General features: G+C 39.0%; 1 protein-coding gene across 27 annotated transcripts in view; it reads right to left on the bottom strand.

Annotated features, from left to right (window-relative positions):
• Afdn (afadin, adherens junction formation factor) overlaps positions 1 to 21,033 on the bottom strand; it is a 130,001-nt gene that overhangs the window by 40,102 nt on the left and 68,866 nt on the right. For 19 of the 27 annotated variants that reach the window (XR_015001046.2, XM_085687159.2, XM_085687172.2 and 16 more), the window contains 12 exons: positions 20,344 to 20,606; positions 17,930 to 17,999; positions 15,058 to 15,176; positions 12,462 to 12,523; positions 12,154 to 12,359; positions 10,492 to 10,512; positions 9,613 to 9,758; positions 9,233 to 9,327; positions 7,917 to 8,182; positions 6,504 to 6,647; positions 3,533 to 3,731; positions 356 to 459 (listed from right to left, as the gene is read on the bottom strand). Coding sequence is in view for 26 of the 27 variants with exons in the window: in XM_085687159.2 (XP_085543285.1) it covers positions 356 to 459; positions 3,533 to 3,731; positions 6,504 to 6,647; positions 7,917 to 8,182; positions 9,233 to 9,327; positions 9,613 to 9,758; positions 10,492 to 10,512; positions 12,154 to 12,359; positions 12,462 to 12,523; positions 15,058 to 15,176; positions 17,930 to 17,999; positions 20,344 to 20,606 (1,695 nt within the window). In the remaining variant the exon portion in view is untranslated. The remainder of the gene's footprint in view (positions 1 to 355; positions 460 to 3,532; positions 3,732 to 6,503; positions 6,648 to 7,916; positions 8,183 to 9,232; positions 9,328 to 9,612; positions 9,759 to 10,491; positions 10,513 to 12,153; positions 12,360 to 12,461; positions 12,524 to 15,057; positions 15,177 to 17,929; positions 18,000 to 20,343; positions 20,607 to 21,033) is intronic. The other 8 variants (XM_085687247.2, XM_085687175.2, XM_085687217.2 and 5 more) reach the window with 1 other exon arrangement.

Below are 21,033 nucleotides of genomic sequence, written 5' to 3'. Positions count from 1 at the left end.
AAAAGAATAATTTTTTCCACTGAAAAATATTTTATAATAAAACTGTTCAAAGTTATTATACTAATATGTTCCAAAAATATGTATGTAGGCTGCCATAAGTGTGATCACAAATATTCTTTATTGCTACAGAACCATTTATCTTACTACAAAAAACTGTACAGACCTGGCTCAGGAAGTAAATGCATGTGTTTTTACAAATCAAAGTTTTAAAATGTTTGAATCAAATTAGTATTAGAAAATCATTTTCTAATTTTCCGTTATAACATTCCATGTACGGAAAGAATAAATTATATCACATCTCTGAAGTCATTATGAACATTTCATATTTTACTCCATCCCAACCTCAAATACTTGCCAGTTCTGTGTTCTCACGCATAAGGTGACTTTCATAATCTGCACCTTCAAAATATATCGTCCAAGTACCTGGTGAACGTGTATGAGGAATCAACCTGCAAAATCCTAAAAAGAAAATAACTATTATAAGACAGGTAAGACAAACTTAATCCCACACAATTTTCAACAAGGAAAACAAGACAGATTACTGATTTAAACCATTTTTCTTTCTATGAAAATTGGTGAACTGTTCTGTAAATACAGTCTTACAGAACTATACATTCCACCCGAAAGGAAAACCCTCCGTGACATACATATTTGTTTAGCAGAAGAAAGGCATAGGAACCAGAGAATGACAGACATGGGCTACCAACCTGTTAACACCAGGCTGGATTGAATGTCTTACACTACAGACCACTTCCTTTCTCACAACATTTTGTACACACTTCCTCAGCTCGTGTGCATTTAAAGTCTTAAAGAATGGTTCTGTGTTGCTGTTTTCTGAGGCAGGAGCTTTGAACTTACTTTGTAGCCTGGACTAGCCTCAAACCCATAATCCCCCTGCCTCAGCTTTCTGTTACAGCTGAGTGTAGAGCACTTTTTTACCTATTATGTGCAAAGTCCTTAGCTGGATCCCTAATATTCCCACCAAAGTATTTCTGATATCCTTATTCAGGATAGAGAACATATTTAAAATACCAAGACCTTTATTCAAAGCCATCTCATCTTAATTTAGTTAATTTTTTTTATAGTCCTCAGTTACTTTTGACAAAATAAAGTTTGCTCCAGGGCTACTGTCTTCATCCTCTTGTCGTGAACAGTCAGTGTTGCTCAAGGTCTCACCATATGTGGACAGCTGCATGCCTGAAGCCTAGCTGTCCAGAGTCATCCCCGGTTTGGTGTTTTATCAATGAAATATAATTTAGATTGCTGTTATCACACATGTACTTGTGGAAGAAGGAAGGAGAAATATAAAGAGCATCAACTAAAATAAAAAAAAATAATGTAATTTCACTTTAAAAATGTTTCAATACAGCAGTTTCATTGATATGTAACCAGAATTTTTTACTTCCTCATGTTTTAGAGAACTATAATGCTATTAAAAATCTGAAATTTCAGTAACTATAAACAATGTTTTATATTTTCAAATGTCCAATTTCCACAACAAGCTCTGCACTATACTGCTCATGGAAACGGATTTGTCACAGCTGAGGCACTCATCATAACCCTGGAATGGTCTGGGCTGGTTTCAGTCTTTCACAGAACTGCAGAGCACTGAGAAGGGGTGGGGTACTGAGAGTGCACAGTAGTTCTTTAATCAGTTTACAAAGATTGGAGTGTAAAGAATTAAGAAACACTGATGTCATAAGACTCAGCCCACTTTACACCTTTAAAGGCATCTGTGTGCTAGGTTGAATGAACTATAAACATCCAACATGTATGAAACAATATATGGTTGTCAAAACCAGAATGAAATACCAAATGGCCTAAGATCACTTAAAGAGAGCCTAGGGGAAGATATGAAGGAAACTCTTCGTCAAGTTAAGACCTCACAGTTTCCATGCTGGCAAATACCCATGGTGTACAAGACAAAACCAGCACATTATAAATTATGTCCATTGCAAAGTTGGAGCAGATTAGTCTCCTAGCTTACTTATTTACAAAACATTAATTAACACGTTTCTGAGTGTCAGCATGAAGCATGCCTAAGTGAGTATGGACAGGAGTGAGGAAGCCCAGCCAAAACGAAGCTACAGTAACTCAGCACTGTGAAGACAATACTCATACCACCACTGGGAAGAGAAGACTTACACATGCCCTGGAAGATAAGATACAACCCCCTGACGAAGCTTCACTGGGAAGGCACAATGCTCATACCCCTTTATAACAAACTAGCACCCTAGTCCCTGGCTCTGTACACAGTCTTGATGGAAAAGCCTCTAGACACATGGTCTCTCTCATGAGCAGCTCACAGCCTCCCAACAGAAGGAATAGATAAGACCCACTCCTGGGGATAAAGAATCTATTAACCTGCTCTGCTGAGATGCGCACATAGAAACACCTTTAAGTACATCTTCAGCAAGCAGTCAGGCTGCTTTACTGTGTTCCCAATGCAGGCTTAAGTTTTTCTGTTAAAGATGGATGCCTAGAATGTTCAAACTATTGCAGCCGGGCTCAATTTCCCTATCTGGATACAGGTCTACCTGTACCATGAATGAGGGTTTCTCAGGCCTAAACATGTCCACTCTCCTTCAAGCATCATGCAGTTTTCCTAAATGACCTCACCTCTGTTTCCCCAACCTTGGACTCTGTGTCGGAGCACAGCAGACATGCTAGGAGAGCTGAAGCACAAACTGCCGTGCCCACAACACAGAGCTCATGCAAAGAGGTCATCTTCCAATGCAATGAATTTTTTTCATCACTATACTTTTGAAGATATGAAACATTTTTTGTGGTAAAACAGTCACTGAGATTTGAAAAAAAAAAACAATCACACACTACATTTATCTATGGCCAGTCCCTTCACTAGTCTTACTATTTGTCACTTAATTGAACCCCTATACTTTGGGTCTACTTTCCTACTCATCTGTTATTCTTTACAACATAAAAAAAAATGTAGCAGAGTAGATTAAAATTTGTACTGCCTCAAAGAAAAAAGAAAAAGTTTTTTTTATAATTATCATATACCAGCAAAACAGTATATTAAAGGTCACAGAAGCAGTCAGGCAAAAGCTGGAGACAGCTACACGTTTGCCTGAGGTGGCAGGCCCAGAAGCTGTGGCAGGACACTGGGTACTCAGAGCCTCCCTCAACAGGCAACCTGTCCATCGTCACCTCTTAGCCCACTTTGTGAGGAAGGAACAACAGAAGACCAGCCTGTGACAGTTCAGCTGGCGGGCAGTGAGCTAGGATCTCTCAGAACCCTGGGAGCCTGTGCTGCCAGGAGAAAGGTATAATCAAAGGTCCCTTGTTGTGGCACCGTGTGGGAAGAGAGCAGGTGCTCAATCAAGGAACGCAACCCACCCACATGGGTGGTGTCCGGGCATGTGAGATCTTTCATCTCAGTGAAACTCTCTTGAGTCATAGGAACACAGTTTCCTTAGGCACAGTTCCATAGGCCTGTCATTCAGAGAGCCAGTGCGAAGCTCCTTTGAACCCAGCTGCGTGCTCCAACTGAGGTATGACAAGTGGTATTTACCTCTCTGGCACAGAGGGTCTAAAAATTCTTGTAAACCATTTGGAATGTTTCTGACGACATCACAGGAATATCCATCTTCTGGCAAAAGAAAAGGTAGTTGTAGGTCAGGGTCCTCCTCCAACTGAACATCTCTGCCATCACTGCGAGCGAGCTCATCAGCTGTGTTCTCAGCAACAGCCACAACACTTTCTATGAGATCCTGCAGAAAACAGATACGGACTCATCAAGAGATTCTGACCAACGGGAAGCACTTTGCTGTCACAGACATGACCTCAGGGATAGCACACTCAACAGGACACAGAAAGTTGGCTTTACAAGGTGCACACCCAACACACAATACTTAAAGACAGAACAAGAGGCTGATTAACTCACAACTACATATGGCTTTAAAACACTGTTTTACCACAAGATAGTCTCACTGGGCAGTGGTGGTGTACGACTTTAATTCCAGCACTCAGGAGGCAGAGGCAGGCAAGTCTCTGAGTTCAAAGCCAGCCTGGTCTACAAAATGAGTTCCAGGACAGGACAGCCAGGGCTATACAGAGAAACCGTCTCAAGGAAGAAAAAAAAAAAAGGAGGGGGGGGGGAAGCAAAAGATCCTCTTCTCTTGCCCAAAGAAGTTGATTTATTTGCACATATTATTAAGTTGCAAATGATTATTTTTATAGAACATGAAATTCTGTACAGAAAACCTTATAAAATAACTATTAAAAAACAATAACAAACAAAAATATCTTTGATTAAAAGTCTATTAATAGGGCTGGAGAGATGGCTCATCAGTGAAGAGCACTGGTCCTCTGCTCTTCCAGAGGACCCAGGTTCAATTCCCAGCAACCACATGGCAGCTCACACCTGCCTCTAACTCCAGTTCCAGGGGATCCAACACCCTCCCTCCCTCCCTCCCTCCCTCCCTCCCTCTCTCTCTCTCTCTCTCTCTCTCTCTCTCTCTCTCTCTCTCTCTCTCACACACACACACACACACACACACACGCACGCAAAACATTAATGCACATAAAATTAAAAAAAAAGTCTATTAACAGAAAAGTTGCAGAACTGGGGGGGGGCCTGTGGATAATTTTTATTACCAAATACAGTACTAAAACACACATACACACACATCTCAGGGTGGAGAATAGTGAGAAAGAAAACAAACATGTGAAGCTCAAATGTCAATTTTATGATCCATTAAAATGAAGATCCCAGCTCATTTCCCCCACAACTTCAGTATCAGGAGCAAAGCAGCCCTGGGCTCTACCACCATCTTCCTTTTCCATATAGGGAACAACTACCCAGGTTTAAATGTCACACAAAGTTTTGTCTATTCTTGAAATTAACTAGCTGGAAGCCACTGCATATATTTTACATACACATACAGTTTCTTTTGCAACAACTGCATTATAATATTCATGCACATCATGGAGGCAACCACAATTCCTTCTTCACTGTACACACATTCCTCACATCACTGACACATGGTTTTCTGGAGTACTGTATTGCTAACTGAGTTATTTTCATCTGCTGGCTATTTTGTACCTGTCTTTTATTGTTATAACTCAATACTGAAATTCAATTGCCCATCAACTAGAATAATCTAGACACAACTGGCTCAGATTAAGATGGTATGGTTTGGATCTGAAGCACACCTAAAGGTTTATGGATTGGGGGCTTGCTACCCATATGAAAGAAGTGAGGCTTTGGAGAAATGATTAGGTCAAAAGGACTCTTGTCTTAGTCAATGAATTAATAGTTGGTGAATTCAAAATTTGAATGGATTATCATGAAGTGGTAGAATCAGGAAAAATTAGGTCTAACTGGAAAAAGGTCGCAGGGGTGGGGCGGGTGTGAGGGTTGATCTTTAATGGACCCCCTTCCTGTATTTGAATTTTTATTTTTTAAACTGAAGTGTCCATATATACTCACCCTGTATACACAAAGAAAGAACAGGACAAAAAAATGATTCTATCCAAGCCTGGCATGGTAAATATTTAAATGGGGTTACCCATTAAAAGCAGCATGGACAACTTACAGGTAGGTATACCACCAAAGAGGAGCTGAGTTTCCCGACCACCAGAAACTGTTACCTGTTCACATATTCTTCAGGTAGACAAGGGGTCCTGTGCGTCCTTCCCCTATTCCACTACATGATGTTAGTGGGCTCAATCCTGTGTCTTAAGGGTCTAGTGTGGGCTATCAGCTCCTCTAATTTTAAGATGGCAACACCATGTTATGACCAAAGGAGAGAGCTCCACGAGTTTTCTGTTTCCTGGCTAAAGGGAGTAAGCAGCTCTCGTTCACAGCATCTTCTTTGCAATCATGTCCTCTCCCTTACTACAGTCCATAATCAGGGAACAAGTTAATCATGGACTGAAACTCAGAAACCTTGAGGCCTAATCTTTTCTTTCAACTATTTCTCCCAGGTATTAACTTAAGATGGTAGTATCTGTGGTACAATCAATAAGGATAGATATTATGGATGGGTTTCTTACCCTGGAGTCCTTATTACAGTATGAGATCAGTATACATAAAATCCCAGGCTCTCTTCAGAGTGAGACTGGCTGTTACTGATCAGACACTGATGTATGAAATCTGAAAAGACTGCTTTGGTAGTGAAGACTTATGCTGTTGCTGATGGCAGCAATGCACATATGGTATATGAAAAAAATCCTTGAAGCTTTATGAGCAGATCTGACTCTCCAGTACTTAAGCACAGTGCTTTAAACTTCCTTCTAGTCCTTCCAAAAATTTCCTAAGAAGCAATGCCCCAAATTAGATAATTTCTTTCTAAAATGCATATATAATCTATATTCTTTGCACAAATAAGACTTCAGATAAAAATGATCTCCTATGATAATTTTAGGTAAGCTCACTACTGACACATCACTGAGAAAGCTTTCCTTTTCTTTCCCCTTCATCCTGCCCTTCCTGTGCAGACATGCCCACACTACATGGTATCATGGTAATATTCACTTACCGTAGGGATAACAGGCTCATCAGGTGCACAGTGGTAATTTTGCAATAAGGCTTGAAGTTGCAGAGAATTTAACTTAAAGCATGTGCTGTTTATATTTGGAATGTCATCAGGCACATACTTATCCATGGTAAGCAAAGTAGTAGCCTATTTAAGAGAATAAATATTATGAAGTAAGATACTAAAAATATTTTCTCATTAAGGCTGAGAGAGTAGGTTAGTGGAAGAGCTCACACTCAGCATCATATGTGAGGTCCTGAGTTCAAATTCCCAGTAACACCAATCAGAAAACCCTTTTCTAACAGTTGCTAAGCTAATAACTTGTTAATTTGGTTTTGAAATGAAGAATGTTTATAAAGAGGCATTAACATTTAGCAACATAAATTAAACTACAAGCATACTTTTAGAGGTTTTTCAAAATAGCCTCTTGGATTTACTTTAGTTTTTATGTTTTAACATAATCTGATCCAAGTATCAATGTTTATGATGCACTTATAAAGGTCTCTTTGAAAGTCTGAATATTTATACAGCAATCCACATGATCAATTATAGGAATAAGAGAATCTTGCTGATACAGATTTTGATAAAAGTTGAGAGCTAACTAGTTTCTCAGGATAATGAATACCTTTAGAGGAGATGAAGGCATAAAAAACAAAAGCTAATATATTAGAAAAGATTCTAAATGTTGTATGTTTTGAGGTGGCACATACTCATTCTCTTAGTTATAAAAAGCAGTTCCTAGACTTTTGAATCTAAAGCTTTCTCTGAGAGCTGTTAAGATAGCAGAATACGACTTGCTAACTAATTACCATTTATACTTCAGTATAAGGCTTTTTAAAGTGTATCTTGCTGATCTCAACAAAAACACTTCAATGACATTTCTATCCTACTGTTTATACACCTTGTTATAGGGTGAACAATGACCCTTGAAATTCTGATGTTGGAGGCCTGAGTATTACAGAAAAGGGACCTTGTTTATATACCGTTGGTTAAAAAGGAGGGCCATGCTACTGGTACCCTTGTACAAACCAGACACTTGGACAGACATGTATCCAAGAATGCCACACAAAGACTACAGCAAAACTGTCCAACAAAAGCCTACGTTGGGTGTAAGCCAACAGAGGATGGTAGAACAGATTTGTAACAGTCCCTCAAAAGGTACTCACACAGCTAGCACCGTGGTTCCGAGCTCTAGCTTCCAGAAGTGGGAGGCAATAAATGCCTGCTATGACATTTAGTTTTAGCTGCTTTGTTACAGCAGCCAAGATCTTGCCTGAATCTACGTGACGAGAGAAAGACTGAGGCTTTATTTACTGAACCCAAGTTCTTGTCCATTATAAAATCTGAAATTCACCACCAATACATTAACAGGGAAGAGGGAGAAGCACAGAGAATGGAGTACAACCTTGTACACACCTGCACAATCCTGCTCAAGTGACAATCAGCCGCCAGCTCTAGTCCCTGCTTCTCTGCCCAGGCTTCAATATGCCCTAGCTGCTGGCGGATAATTGCTCCCCAGTAGTGAGAACAGAGGCCTGAATCTGGGTCAGTCACCAATCTGTTGAACAGCCACATATTGATAAAGTGGAAGAGCTGGGAGAACAGCTGGATGGTCAAGGCAGCATTGACCCTGCAGCGCCTCAGCAAGGACATGGCTCCGGTGAGTGTATGCAGCACGTCATCTGTTCAGGACATGGAAGAGAAATCCAGAGACCAGAAGTCATTGTAGACCTTCTGAGTCATACCAACTTTAGACATAAGTAGTTGTAGCAATTAACTGGTAAGTGTCAAATTCAAACAAAAAGCAGGGATGTAGTCTCAAATACATGCAGTTACTAACTAACCATAATTCAAATATAAATTCACCTAGAAGACACTTTAAGACTTCTTATATATTATCAACATAGCAAATATTATTCATAAATTAACTTAGAAGTTATTACAAAGACTTCCAAATCCAATAAGACATTGAAGAAACCACCCTGGGGCTGGAAAGATGGCTACATGGTTAGGAACACTTACTGATCTGGGAGACCCAAGTTCCTTTCCCAGCTGCAGATACTCTAGGGCTCTAACGCCCTCTTCTGGCCTCCTCGGGTACTGGCACCCACTGTATACACTCATACAAACATATAACATCAATAAATCCTAAAAACACACCCCTTATATATATATTCAATATATAACAATATATTCAACATTAAGATAAATTTAAGGGCTGAAGAGGTGGCTCAGAAGCTAAGAGTACGAGCTGCACTTGCAGAGGACCCAGGTTCAGTTCCCAGCCATCTATAACTCTAGTTCCAGGGAATCCCATGACCTCGTCTGGCCTCTGTGGGTACTAGACACAAACATACATGCGGTCAAAACTCATATACATAAAAAATTTAAAAATTAAAACATAGTCCTTAGCAGAATGGCACAGCAGAACTTTGCTGGGCCTATAACCAGACAAAGGTCAGTGGCATCAAAAAAACAAACAAAACTAGGAACTGGAGAGATGGCTCAGTCAATTCCCTCGATTCCCAGCATCCACATGATGGCTCACAACAGCCTGTAATTCAGCCCAAGAAACCTGACACCCTCTCAATTCTGTAGCTCTTATATGGTACAAATAATCAAGCAAAACACACATATACTTAAAGATTTAAAAAAATCTTAAAAACAAAACAAAACAAAAAATACCAAATTAAATTAAGTTAAATGGTGGAGGAAGGCACACAGACCCTAACCTATTTTTGGTCTTTGCAGACTGTTCTCCTCGGGATCATCCAGAAAGGCTGGCATGTAGTTATTAAGCTCTGACTGGAGACAGTGAACCAAGTACCTGAAAATACATAATTTTAATAACCTTAGCAAGTTTGCACAGATAGTGTTAAGACCTTTTATTAAGACAATCTTTATTCTTTAAGAATATTTTCTACTAAAAATAACAAAAACTGCACTCTGGGACACTAGAATGGAGTCCCAGAATGTAGTGCTCTTAGTCAGCACATTTTCCCAACCTCCTTGGTTAGCATCTTCAATTAGTTTAAATGAAAATCTTTAGTATTAGTTTTGAAAACAGAACAGGAAACACATAAGGTAACTCCTTCCAGAATGCGTTTCTTACTTAAAGGCCATCTGAACCAAGTGTGCCAAAACATCCTGGGCATCTAGTGTGATCCGACTAAGGTCTCGATCCTGCTTGATAAAGTTGAGAAGTTCAGATGCATTTGCCATCCAGAAAGCAAGTGCCCCGGCAATGTTCTTTTGTTTCTGTGGACAGAAAATGTTTCCATTAACAAATGTCAGATACTAGAAAGATTAGAAATAAATAGGAATGCTCTTGAAAAGCTGAAGATAGACCAGTACCTTCCCATCTTCACCAGGTATTTACCACAGATACCAGATACTTGCAAAGAAATTTAGGTACATGCAGAGCAATGGGAAGTAAATAAGCACTGCAGCATCTCAGGATGCAAGGACACAGACATACTGGTCTAATTAGATGTAATTTGCGGAATTAGTAGAGAACGGAGATATCATGTATTACCAAATCAAATTGAAGATTACGCATTATCTGGTAATCTGTGTATCATACACACATGTATCCATGGTTACCCACAGCCTCCCTGATACTTGTAGTCACTGGCTTGGACACCATGCAACTCAGTATCAAGTACTGATCTATCACGTCCTCTCCCGACCACATTTGCAGGCCAGGCAACCTTAGATGAGATCCAAAGAATAGGAACCAAGGATAAATAATAGAGAAGAAACAGAACTTTTGTCATTTCATATCCACACTGAAGTGCATTAAGCAGAAATTATGAAATGCTGATAAAGTTGCACAGTCAAAAAGGATTTTAGTACTGCATGTTTCAGTTGCTGAATGAGGGTTATGAACTGCTCAGTCCAGGTTTTGTAGGATCATATTTGTAATGGAAGCAGCATGAGAAACTCAGCTAAGCCAACACAGCTAGGATCAGCTCCCAGCAGCATTTCCTACCTGATCAACCTGGTCTACTTCCTGGAGAAAAACAGACGAGGGGAAATCAAGCAGAACGAGAGAAAGAAACTTGTAAACAATCATGATAGTTTAAAAAAATTAAAACACTAACATGAAGGTACGACATGAAGTACGACACTTAGTTATTCCCAAGTTATTTGACATAAAGGGTTGGTTTCATGTTCTTAACATTCGCACAACTGAGTTTTACAGTTTATAAAGATGATGTCATAATAAAACACAAATGATAATACTGACATGCAAAGGAAGGACTTCCAAACACTTTTTAAAAATGATACTGTGGACTTACTACTTAAAGGTAAAGGAGTCCTTTCCCCTGAATTAATTATGAGAATGAGAATGAAAAGACCAAGAAAAACAATCAAAATAAAAGCAGAAAATCTTAAAAGTACATAAAGAATTCATATTACAGCTATACTAAAGGGAATAAATTTTAAAAATAGAATTTAAATTACTTCTTGAAATTATTTGCTGTCGTAATTTGTTTCCGCCAACAGAGTGTTCCAATTTTACAATGAACCTACTCTGATGTTTAAAAGCCTTTCCCAGACAGCAGTCAAAGTCCTCACTAGCAGACAACAGCAAGGACAAGTTCTCAAAGGCAGTTTGGTGCTTGGAGTACCGCAGTCCACACATGGCAAGAGACAGACAATGACTATGAATGATAACTTAAAAGGACATTTGTTTGTTTATATATAAAGTGATGATACCAGAATAACAAAATATCCAGATAAAGTGACTTCATTTTTATCTATTCTTTAGGTTGGACAAGTCCATCAAACTCCTACTGTGTGAGTCACTCATATGTAAAAGAAACATTTGTGGAAAACTGTTGGCTTTTTAATAAAAACAACTTGGAGAGTATTAAAAGACCATCTCAGTTTCCCACAAATTATACTGCCAGGATTTTTTTTTTAATCACCAAACCATGTAACCAAAGTATTTAACATTGCATTATTACTTTCTTAGCTGAGTAAAAGCACTGGTTAAGTTTGAAAAAGTTTAAAGTCTATAAACTTACTTATAACAACGTTTACAATTAAATCCTCAAACTTCCTGAATATAAAAAACAGCTGAGCCAATTTTATCAACTATGGATTTTGAGTAGCAGGACTGTGAAAGAAGTCCATCCCCAGTGAAGTTCACCCTCAAACCCAGCAGCCCTACATCTAGATGTCAGAACTACACACTCCCAACACCATAGCAAGCTCATGAGAAAGAAGCAAATGCCTGACAACAAACACCAGGGCCTGTGGAAGGGAGGACGGCTACCCTCTTGGCACTGGAGACATTCTCAAGGTAGAGCTGCACACATACACTGTGTGGATTTCACTTCAGTAATTTAGAGAAAACTCAAAGAAAACTGACCATCACCTCAGCACTTTCTCAGCAACTAATTTTAAGATGATTGTGCTGCAACATATAATTTATCTTCATTTATTCTATAATTTCCAGAAAAGAAAGTTTTAAAAAATTTTTATTTACTTTTGACTTTAAAAGCTATGCATTTTATTTTTATTTATTTTTTAAAAAAAGACTCTTAGGCTATAAAGGCAAACTTGCAATCAGAACTTTAGAAACGTCACAGAAACTAAAAAGATGGCTACCATTTCCCAGCAGGCTTGCTGGGCGGACACTCACCTGGATGACCCCTTCCATCATGCTCACCATCTTGTTGACAACAGCAATGGCCTTATGTGTGCGCTCTGCAGGGCTGATGTCGGGCCTGTGCTGGCTGGACAATACATACCGGCATGCCATGTACAGCACATATGTCGGCGACAACTTAAAGTGAACTGTAGAGCTATTGGTATAGTTTATAATGGCAGACAAAAAAGAATCTTCCGCTGTAAAAAGATTTTAGAAAGAAGAAAAATGAACAGAAATGTCATCTGGAGAAAAGTGGGACAAGAACTCATTCACTAGTAGCAGGTTCTAAAAGGACTCACAGCTTTCCCTGAATTCAATGCTGGCAGGCAGTATCAGCTCAGGCCCAGTCACATCCTGGGTTCTAAAAGAAAAACTGACATCACTTAAAATTGCCTTAAAGTAAGGTCAACAGCTAACAATGTCACTGTCTGCCACTTGTTTCCACATGGAGTTCTGAAGGGCTACACGAGAGCCTCTTCTATTCCCCCAGTCACACACTCAGACGACTGGACAGAAGGCAGGTAAGGCGTCTGGATTATTAATGAGCACTGCAGATTGAAGATGAGGATCTAAGCCACCCAGCTCAGGTAACAGTGAGAAGATACAGGTTTCTAGTAATTTGCAGACCAGCTAACTGAAATATTCTCTTCCATTGGAAAGATGAACAAAAATAAAAGAATACCAAGGGACTGGAGAAATTGCTTAACGGTTAAAAAAAAAAAATGCTGAGAACCAAGTTTGAATCCCAGCACCCATATAACACACATACATATATGTACACGCACGCACACACTCTAAAGAAAAACAGAACACAATGTAAGTTAACGCAAACTATTATCATTTTAAAAGCAAAATTCTTTCCATTAAATTATATTATTCAATGTTTATTCCAGTCTGTAATTTAACAATTTGAGTTTACCTTAAGAATTTGGGAAAATAATGATTTAAAAGCATGATTATTTCAATACAGATCTTATACTAAAAGTGTACTCTTTTTTTTTTTTTTTAAAGACATGGTCTCACCATAAAGCCCTGGCCGACATGGAAGCCACTATGTAGATCAGGCTGGCCTCAAACTCATAGACTCAGAGATCCATTTGCCTCCACAATTAACAGTGTATACCACCTTGCCTTGCAGGCAGTTTCAAATTTTTAAAAGAATTTACTTGCATAAACTATATAAATTATTCATTTCATTGTTTTAACAAATTTAGTAAAGGGTTTATGTTAACTGGAAAAGGAAAAAAAATGTTGGTGATTATTAAAAGAAAAGTCACTCCCATCACTCAAAAGGATGTTTGTACTTGCTTAAAATTATAATTCTAAACCCATTTGTTAAAATAACTAAGACTTTACAATATGCCAATTAAGCACTGCTAATTTCAGCATTATCAATGTGAAAAGTGAATTAGGAATTAGAAGATAGGTTTTCTGTTCCCATCCTGTTTTAACATCAATGTCTTAACAGCATCCCTAGAGTAAATAATAAATAAAACTTTTAGTACTAGCCTTACCTTGCATGAAATTATCAAAATGTTTTTTATAAGAAATAATTTTAATTAGCCTTCACATGTCTATTTTGTTATAACAGAACATATTCACTTGTGTCCATGGTTTGTCTCTCCTCTTCCCACCTAAGTGAATAGTCACACTTCTCCATCACATACAGTCACATGACTGTGATCATTACAATACCAACTCATGCCAAATGTGGTAGCACACCTTGAATCCCAACCTTGGGAGGTAGAGACAGAAGGAGCTCTGAGTTCCAGATCTGTACGACACACACACTGAGATTCAAGGCCACCGAGGACTATAACACCAGGACAAACAAATCACTGATTCGACCATTCACCATGACAGATACCATAATCTATTTCTCTATACCACCTAAAACAAGTGTAAACATAGAAAGAGAACTACCTTTTATGACACCTAATAATTACACAGCCCCTCCCAAAAAAACTTACACGAATAGTCAAAAACCCCAAAAGAAAAATATTATGGTATTTGCTGATAATTACATGACTGAATTTATTAATGATCATGCGATACACAGTGCCCTCTGCTGGAAGATGGCAAAGTGACATACGACTTTTTATGGCCTATGACTGAACTGATCGTTGACTCTAAATGTAGGGAAGTCTGCTTCTACTAACCATCTGTTCTGGATCCCTAACAAGAACAGAAAGAACGCCTCCTTCAAAACCCTGTAACAGGTCAATAGTATTCTCAGCTCCCTGCCAACAACATACAGAGTTCATACGGTGTTTCCTTCTCCCCATCTGTGGCTTCTATGGCTCTAAGTCCTATGGTGTCTCTTAACAGTGAGCACGTGGGACACAGTCTGCTACATACTTAGAGAATCCTGATTTATGAAGAAGGTAACATATTAAAAAGCATAAAAGAAAAGAGAAAGCAGAGATGCTCATGCTATGAGAAATGAGGCAACAATGTAAAGGGAAGTAACTCACTCTGCCTCAGCAGGGAGACAGACACAAGAGAGTCTGGGACACAGAAATGTCTCTCCAAAATTATTTTTGTCTTTACATTTTTTTAATTTCTTCTAGAGATGGATACAATAATTTTCTCTATAAAAATGACCACATACTAAAATGTTATGAAAACTCCTTTCCCTATGTATGCTATAGAGCAGCCAACTTAGAAGAGAAAGTGAAACTCAATGTACCCGTATCAGCAAGGCTACTCTGTGGAAAGGAAGGAATGCAATTACTAAATATTCATTTTACTCTTCTTCAATTCATTAATATAAAAATACTCATAAAAGCCTAGCAAACTTTCTAAAACTTCTGGCTAAATCTATAAATTCAGCAATCTTTACCCCAAAGCCTTCTAGGGGTGCTCACGTCTCTCACACTCAGTCACAGGAGTTACCTGCTTTCTCTTCGGCGATAGTCCTGCTCCTGGTCCAGTCGGATCATTGGTTTCACCATCCCTCGCTCAGCGGTGCTGGAGGCAGAGGACATCCTGTCACTGTCCAGTCTAGTCGTGCTCTGTCCAAAGGAAACCACAGGGCTTTGAACACCTCACACACACTTGGCGCTGCGGGCTGCTATGCAGGAAAGGTGAGGACGCAGGACAGAGAGTCAGAAACAGGTCAGACACTAGGCCAGAGCTCACAGCAGTGAGTGCAAGAACATGAAAACAGCCTTTTTTTTTTTCCTTAAATAGCAAGGAATAGACTTTAGCAACAAAATACAAAGACAAAATGATTTTGAAAGAAAAGTCATTTTACTTCCCCAAGTTACAATCACAAAAATAAAACTGGCCAGCAGATGGCACTATTTTTAGGCTTTAAAACTAAAATAAAAACAAAAACAAAACAAACAAAACAAAACAAAAAACCTTATAAATGACCAGTAATGGCAATGGAAAAATAAATTAGGGCATGTTTATATGCTTGTATACTAAAGAATTATTTTTAAGTGACTTAAGAAAAAAACGCTCACAATTAACAGTGTATCACAGTACAGAAGGTATGCAGACAGACAAAAGTCTAATAGTTCAGTTGAAACATGTAAGTGAACACAAAGGCATAGGCACACCTGCCTCCCTATGACCTAAGTACTCTGGAAAGGGTCCGCCAATGTTAGCAAGAGTCACCTATATACTCTGGGCAATGGACTTTCATTTTCCCTCTATGTTGAGTATACATTCTTACGAGAGAAGGTCTGCTTGGCCTCTCAAGTATTTATTCACTTGTATGTGCCAAGATTCTGTTGCTGAATGGCACTAATCAAAGCATTAGAGGTACAACAATAATTCATGAAACAGGAATGTTCATGTCCAGAGTTCACAGGTCACATCATCAATTAGCAAGCAGAGATACCAGGTAGTAATAATAGTCACACAAAAGTCTTACATGTAGTAGTATGACTGGACGCTGCTCAAGAATGACATCATCAGGAGGATGTGCTAAGACAAGAAAGGACCATGTAAAAAACAAAGAATAAGAGACTCAGATGAGAGAAGAGGGCACACATAAGAACAGAGTATGAAGTGGGAGGGGAAGATACTACTCGCAATACCCACGGAAGGAGAGAAATCACAGTATCAGAAGTTGTAAAGACAGGGTGAAGGCCATGTTGTGTGGGTTGGAAAGTACTAGACTGACAGCAGGGCTCCAACAAAACCAAATGCACATTCCTAAAATTCAAGAGCAATGACAGCCAGCAAGGACTGGCCAGTAACACCTGCTCACAAAACTTCACTGTCCTTTGCATGAGTACTGAGCACTAATAAGTAAGTTACACAGAGGCATGTGGATGCATCACAGCCAGAAAAACAGGATATGACAGCCCTCATACAGGAGTTGTACAAAGGAAAGAAAGCAAAGGCAACTTGGGACAGACTTCAGCTGGGCAAAGTCATGGTTGGTGATATAACTTACTAAAATGAAGAAAATGAGAAATAAGTCTAAGAAAAAACAAAAGACAGGCTTAATAAACTATGTTAAATTTGAAATACCTGTCAGATACATAATAGAAAGCCAATCAATCTCTGAAGATTTCAGTTTGGGGAGACCAGGGTCAAGGACACACATTAGGGGATAGTGACCATCAAATGGTGTAATCTTAGGCAACATGGCAAGGTCACCAAGGGAACATGCATACATAGAAGAGGCAGGGCCCTAGATCTGACAGATCAGCTCTAATTATCAGAAGCTAAGTATAACGGAGAAAGAGCCACCAAGCCATGACCCAGGGATAAAGACACAGCAACCCTGGAAGCAGAAGAGTATGTATCAAAGAGTGGTTCTAAGTACACACTATTTTAACAAGACTACAGAAACCACAGTAGAGGTCAGGAGCCTGGTGCAAGCAACAAACCTTAGACATATGAGCAGTCACCTCAGACAATTCTTTCAAGAAATTATGCGGAGAATAGTGTAGTAGCACAATGGGGATAGAGACTGGAGGAATACAGCAAACTGAATCAGTAGAACCTATATTATATTTTGATTTGTATGACAATGTTTCCAGCTTAGTTGAATCATGGTCTCCAACATACCACATCTCAAGAAGACCTCTTCCCCTTAAATCTGGCCCTGACTTGCTTCAACCAATAAAAGTCAGAAAAAATACCAGCCCTGGGCCTAACCCTTAAGAACACCTGCAAGTTCAAGGTCTTGGTCTTATAGAGCAGCACTTGACTACAAGTTCTGACAGCGCTCATCTAAGAAACAGCACAGAGAGGCAGGGGTAGTCCCAGGAGTGTGTCACTGATTTACCCGCTAGCTGACTGGAGTCACATGAGGGACCAGTAGCAAGACCAGTAAACCAGCTGCCCTAGTAAACTCAAACCAGTTCATACAATTATCAATAAATGAAGGGGCTGCTGTTTCAGCTCACCAAGTTTTACAGTGACTTTAATCCAAGAATAAATCACCAAGAGGAAGAGAGGAATGACTTGTATATGCAGTGACTTACAGAAGTGAGTAACCAATGGAGATCCAGTATTGTATCAAGGGTAGTAAAGGAAGGAGCAAGGGCACATTATCCTCAGCATGATCTGGCCCAAGAGGTTAGCTGCACACAGCAGCAGCATAGGCACCACACTTACCCCCCTAGAAAGAGAAGGCACTATATTCTGACCGCTAGCCACCTTTCATTATGTATCACCGAGTGAGCAGATACAGCAGAGAAGCTACTGTGAAGTCAAGTCTTTACAAAGGAGTTTCTGTTCTTGGGTGTCCTATAACATCCAACCCTCAAGAAGATCAGGTCACGAATCCGTAATCACCTACCCTGCTTGCTGGCAATGCTGTCCCACTGTGAATATCTCCTCCCAAATCAAAGGTTGTCTCCTGAACAGCTCTATTGAATGAAAAAGAAATATAAAAATTAAATTTCAACCAAAAAGGTAGTACTCTTAATACAGCAAGAAGAGATAAGCATTCCAATGTTCAAAGACCATTAATAAACTTATTTTGGAATATAGACTTTAAAACAAAGTGACAGTAAATATGTGATCTTTCCTTATTAGGAAGTATACCAAACACTCCCAGAATAAGTACTGTTTTTAAAACCACATACTAATAACAAAAAACTGGGGCTGGAGAGATGGCTCTATGGTTAAGAGTACTTGCTGCTCTTGCAGAGAGCCTGAGATCAATTACCAGCAACCGCATAGCTCACAACCATCTGCAACTCCAATTTTAGGGGATCTTACACTCTCTTCTGGCCTCTCCGGGCACCAAGTACAGACATACACGGAAGCAAAACACTTATACACATAAAGAAAATAATAAAAACTTTAAAATCATATTTTCAACAGGAACCAAGCTGAGGCAAGCAAAACCATATATATATGGTTTTTTCAAGACAGGTTTTCTCTATAGTTTTGGAGCCTGTCCTGGAACTATATCTTTATATATAAAAAGTAAATACAATACACTGGTCCCAACCTAAGAGGAAAAGGAGATTAAAGGTATCTATAGGTCAATAAGAATAAGGCAATGGCTACTTCTGGATTGTTCTAACATCTGAGAACTACATAGTCTAATTTCAAAGCTTGATTGATAGACTAAAACAAGCAAGTAAAGCTGAAATTCAAACCACCTTTCTATTAGAAATTCCTCTACATAATTCTCTAAGAAAATAAAACATCTTGCAACATAAAGCAATACCATGCTCTGAAAAACTTCTAAGAAGGTTTTTACTAAAGACCAAAATAATCATTAGCTTTCTGTGTGTAACTGTCTTCAAGACATCGGTTTGGGTATTTCAGAGATGTGTGATTATGCACTGGTTCGTGAATTATTTACATACTATAGTCTTGATGCACCAAGCACCTGCATGTCATTATTGTATTCTGAGTAGTGGGAAAGGTATGATTCTTACAGCTAAAGGTCATAATATGATGGCGTCTAAGTCAGTACAAAGTCACCTTGGACTTGGGCTACATTCCTGCACACATGTATTATGTATACCCAAGTACATAAATTAAAAACAAAACAAACAAACAAAAAACCCCTGCAACTCAAGGTGAGAAACTAGAAACCCTCCATACATGCCACATGAAACTTCAAGCATCTTTTTGCCTAAAGGAGCGCATATCAATATGTGTCCACACTGGAGAAAAAAAAAATGTTAACTCTGAGCCATAGCATCTGGTCCAAAGTATCAGATCTGTGACAGTAACCAATGGAGGTTAGGTGGGAGGGTCTCCATGAGTTTGAGGCCAGTTCCAGGCCAGTTAGGGTTACATGAAAAACAAAGGGACAATAGTAGAGCCCACCATCACACCAGTTTATAGGTTGATTTATGTTTATATTCTTTGGGCATATTCTTATGTTTACACTGTTGTAGACTTAGAAGTTTTTTTGTAAATAACATAAGAGTTATGGTGGCTACTTCTCCGTGATCAATACTTTGTTAACTTATAAAATGGGTAACAAAGCAGTTTAACAGTATATGTTTCCAAACTTATAACCAAAAGAAAAGTTACTCTTCACCAAAAAAAAAAGTTTGACATACTACATTGCAAGACCTCATGAAAACACTAGGTGGAGCTAAAATGTTCTGAATTCTTCAATAGATCCCCTTTGTGTTACTAGAGCTGTTTTATATACTATTGGTTACTATGGTGATGGCCCAAAGAACAGATCAGCTTTAAAAGGAAGAAACTTTAAAACCAGTCAAAACTTCCAATTTTAAGATTAAGTCCAAAACCAATACAAATTTTCAATACACTCCCAATGCATGAACTTAAGCTTCATTTTTATTTTACATGGATATTTTGCCTGCATGCATGTATGTAAAAACGTGTTTGTAGTATCTGCATCAGAAGCCCCGAAGCTGGCATTACAGACAGCTGCCTGACTCAGTTGCTGGGAATCACATTGGGTCCTCTGCAAGAACAGCACCTGCTCCTGAGCACTAAGCCACATCCCACGCCCTTAATTTTTATCTTTGAAAAGTGGAAATAAAAGAATGGGAAATGGGAGTGAGTAAAGTGTCTGACAACCTGAATAGGACCCACAGGTAAGAGAAGTACATGCCTGTGAGATATCTTCTCATGCCAGAAAAAGCAGGCACTCACACATGCACAGAGAAAATAAAAAATATAATAAAAACTGAAAATAAAGACATCAGCATATAGCTAAAATTACTTTATAGCCAAAACACTAAAATCCTTAAGCTGAGCTATCACATTCACCCAGGTTTATGTCTTGGGCCCTTGACCATCAGGCCTCCATCCACAGATCTCTTCGAAAGAACGTGGTCCTGGATGGGGTCCACAAACTTAAACACGTGTGAGGTGCCGAACTGCACTTTCATGCCGCTCTGCAGCATGGTAGTCTCTGAGATGCGCTGGCCATCCACGTAGGTCTCTGCATCCATACTTCTGGGAGTCACAGTGACCACTCCATCCATGTTAGTGAGATCACAGTGATGGGGCTGAATTCCTGGGCCAAACAACTGAAAAGAGAAGGAAAAGACAGTTCCACCATCAAGTACACAGTGTGTAAAAAAATTCAAGTTCAGCCATGATAAACACAGTCTAACAAGTACTGGACTTTTGTTTTCTAAAGCGGATTTTCTAAAATACCTGGGCATTTTTAACATTTAAGAACTTGTTTTCAAGCATGCTGTAACTCTGCTTTATTAATCATATGACTGGAGTGCAGGAATTAGTTCAGTAGCATGGTCCTTGGCAATCTGCATGAGGCGTCGAGTTCCAACCCCAGGACTTTGTTCTACACACACAAAGCATCTCATCTTAAACATTAACTAGGTAATAGATGAATTTATATAGAAAATTATCACTTTAAAAAAATCTTACTTACATTTTACTACTGTGTTAAGAACTAATGAATCATATGAATCAGAACTAAAAACACAACCA

Source organism: Myodes glareolus, chromosome 1 (genome assembly GCF_982192425.1).
Source record: "Myodes glareolus chromosome 1, mMyoGla1.1, whole genome shotgun sequence".
In the NCBI taxonomy this organism is placed as follows: domain Eukaryota; kingdom Metazoa; phylum Chordata; class Mammalia; order Rodentia; family Cricetidae; genus Myodes; species Myodes glareolus.
This window is presented reverse-complemented; position numbering and strand designations above follow the sequence as displayed.